Genomic DNA, 2500 nt, shown 5'->3' on the forward strand with positions numbered 1-2500 from the left:
AGGTTAGGCTAGGTTACCTATTATCTAATACTATCCAATAAGAGTCAGGGGCTGTCTAGATTCAAAAGAAACTTTTATAATATGACTTGGAATCTGTCATTGCAAATTTACTAGATAAATAGACATTAATAGACATAATAAGAATCCAATTGAAAATAAGGATAATAAACAATAAGCAGCAAAAGAAACTGAACAAGATACCAAAAGGCTCGACAGTTAGTGACTGACCTTTGAAGTTCAACAACACTGTAAGGTCTGGTAATGTTCCTTGGCTAATTTGCTGGGAGACGGTCACTAAATCCCTTAGCTGGTAACAAGAATATAAGTCAAGCATCAAAATAATGTTTTTTTTCTTTTATATATCAACTTTAAACAGAATAATATCTCTGGCTTTGCAAATTTAACAGTGATGACTAACATATTTTTTTTGAATTTCAAGTTCATATTTACTTTTTTTCACTGACAACATTATGATAAGCATATAAAATTAAGGTTGGTTCAAGGCACACCAACAATACTAAAATGCAACTTAGTCAGATATAAATAAAAGATGCATTAAAAAAACACAGCCTTAAAAGAGGAATCTTATTCTGTGAAAATACTAAACATGTATGATATTTGCATACCTGTTGCACAGCACTACACATGTGGGCTATGAGGGAAGTGACCAACGAAGATGTCTGATGCTGCGACTTAATCTGGCTTAAGGTGACCTCAAGACGCTCTTCTGTTTTTCTCTGTTTATCTACTGCCTTAGTAAGACTGCTCTTAGTCTAGGAGAAAAAATATTGTGAGTAATAAATACTAAGATTACACAACACTGAAAGAAATTTTAGATCTTGAATAACCATTTTTCACAAAGACATATTCATACTGACTTGGAGAAAGAAATAACCAAACACACAAGCAGTATTTCTTTATACACATGTAATGTCACCCTCTCCAAACACACAACACTGGATTCAAACATACCTTTTCTTCTCTCTGCTTACAATCTTCTAGTTCCTTCTCCAGGTCCCAGATTTGTTCCTTGAGCTTCTCCCCGAGCTCAATTTCTGCTTGCAACTTTGCACTGTGTTTCTGCTCTTGCATCAGAATTTCCTTCTGCTGAGATTCTAGCTTCTGTTTCCTGTAGTTTAGCAGCTGTAAAGAATTGTCTCAAATAAAAATTGAATCGTTCTATTTACTTATCACTTGGAGGAGGAGGAGGAAGGGGAGGAGGAGACAAAGAGAGGGAAAGAAGAAGAAATAATAGAAGAAGAAGAAGAAGACAAAGAAGAGAAGAGGAGAAGAAGAAAAGAAAGAAGAGGAAAAAAAAGAACCAGGAGAAAAGGACTTGACATGAAGTAATGTTTCATCCTAATATGAGATCTTATTACCTAAGTTCCTAAATCTTTTTTATTCATTACTTTTCAATTACAGGTTCAAAAACATGACATATATATACAGCTTACATATCTATTTGATGGAATAAAACATTTCTTAGCACAGGTTTTGAAACAATAATCACTGACTGCCATAAGTTATTACTCGTCTACCGCAGATGTAAGCTGATACTTGTGACTTCAACACTAAGTGATGAAGCAAGGCAATAGGAAAATCTAAATAAGATTTAAGAATTATCAAGAGTACAAACTGTAATTTTTGCACTGGTGTTGTCAAGTATTTAAATATTACACAACTGTAAAGAAAATGAATGTTTTAATCCTGACCTTCTTGGCACTATCCAGCTCTTTTGTCACCTGGTCCAGTCGCCACAGTAAATCTTCCATGCTGTGCTGACCCTCCTCACGTGCAGCTGCTTTTTGGCTCTCCAAGTCCTAAATAGGCATACAGTGTTATGATAAAGGTCATATCCATGCAAATACTACAATAGACTTATAGTAGGTGTCTCAACTTAATTGCTTTTTTATAATAAAGAATTTGCATCCACAAACTAACATTTTCACCAAAGTCTCATATTCAGTTCAGTTCTACATCTTATTTCTTTTCCTTGTGCTTCCCTTCCAGCATAAAATATCAATAAGATCAAGATTAACACAAATAATATCATCTGATTACAGTTCTTCTACCTTTAAGATTTTTTCAGTTAGTCCTAGTTTGAGAGCCAAATCTTCCTTCTCTTGAGACAACGCATCAACTCTGGCCTCGTGTTCATTCTCCCGAGCTGCCAACACTGCCAATTTCTCTGGATAATGAGTTTTATTGGTTAAAAAATCTGAACTCGAGTAAAAAAAAAAATCAATGTTTCTAATAAAGAGAAAAACACAGGTAAGTACATATACACACCTTAACCCATTCACGACGGGGGCATTCCAGCCTTGCATGTCACAATGCCGGGGCTTTCAAACGCATAGGCCTAAATCAGTTAAATAAGCGACGCCATATCGCGTCCCCAGCGAACAGGCCTAATATGCGCGGTACAGTGTTGTACCACCCGTCACGAGAGGGTTAAAGATATGTAGTGAAATAATGAATTCATGCAAAATATACATGTAAC

At 35.4% G+C, this 2500-nt stretch overlaps 1 protein-coding gene across 1 annotated transcript in view; it reads right to left on the minus strand.

Annotated features, from left to right (window-relative positions):
• Nucleotides 1–2500, minus strand: part of LOC122254116 (uncharacterized) — a 9123-nt gene that overhangs the window by 1581 nt on the left and 5042 nt on the right. Inside the window, exons 8-12 of the mRNA XM_043017623.2 lie at nt 2073–2188; nt 1713–1820; nt 973–1143; nt 627–773; nt 229–307 (exon numbers count right to left, since the gene is read on the minus strand). Of these exons, the coding sequence (XP_042873557.2) occupies nt 229–307; nt 627–773; nt 973–1143; nt 1713–1820; nt 2073–2188 (621 nt within the window). The remainder of the gene's footprint in view (nt 1–228; nt 308–626; nt 774–972; nt 1144–1712; nt 1821–2072; nt 2189–2500) is intronic.

This window comes from Penaeus japonicus, unplaced genomic scaffold, assembly GCF_977035675.1.
Source record: "Penaeus japonicus unplaced genomic scaffold, GWHDUDI00000001_assembly GWHDUDI00000004, whole genome shotgun sequence".
Taxonomy (NCBI): domain Eukaryota; kingdom Metazoa; phylum Arthropoda; class Malacostraca; order Decapoda; family Penaeidae; genus Penaeus; species Penaeus japonicus.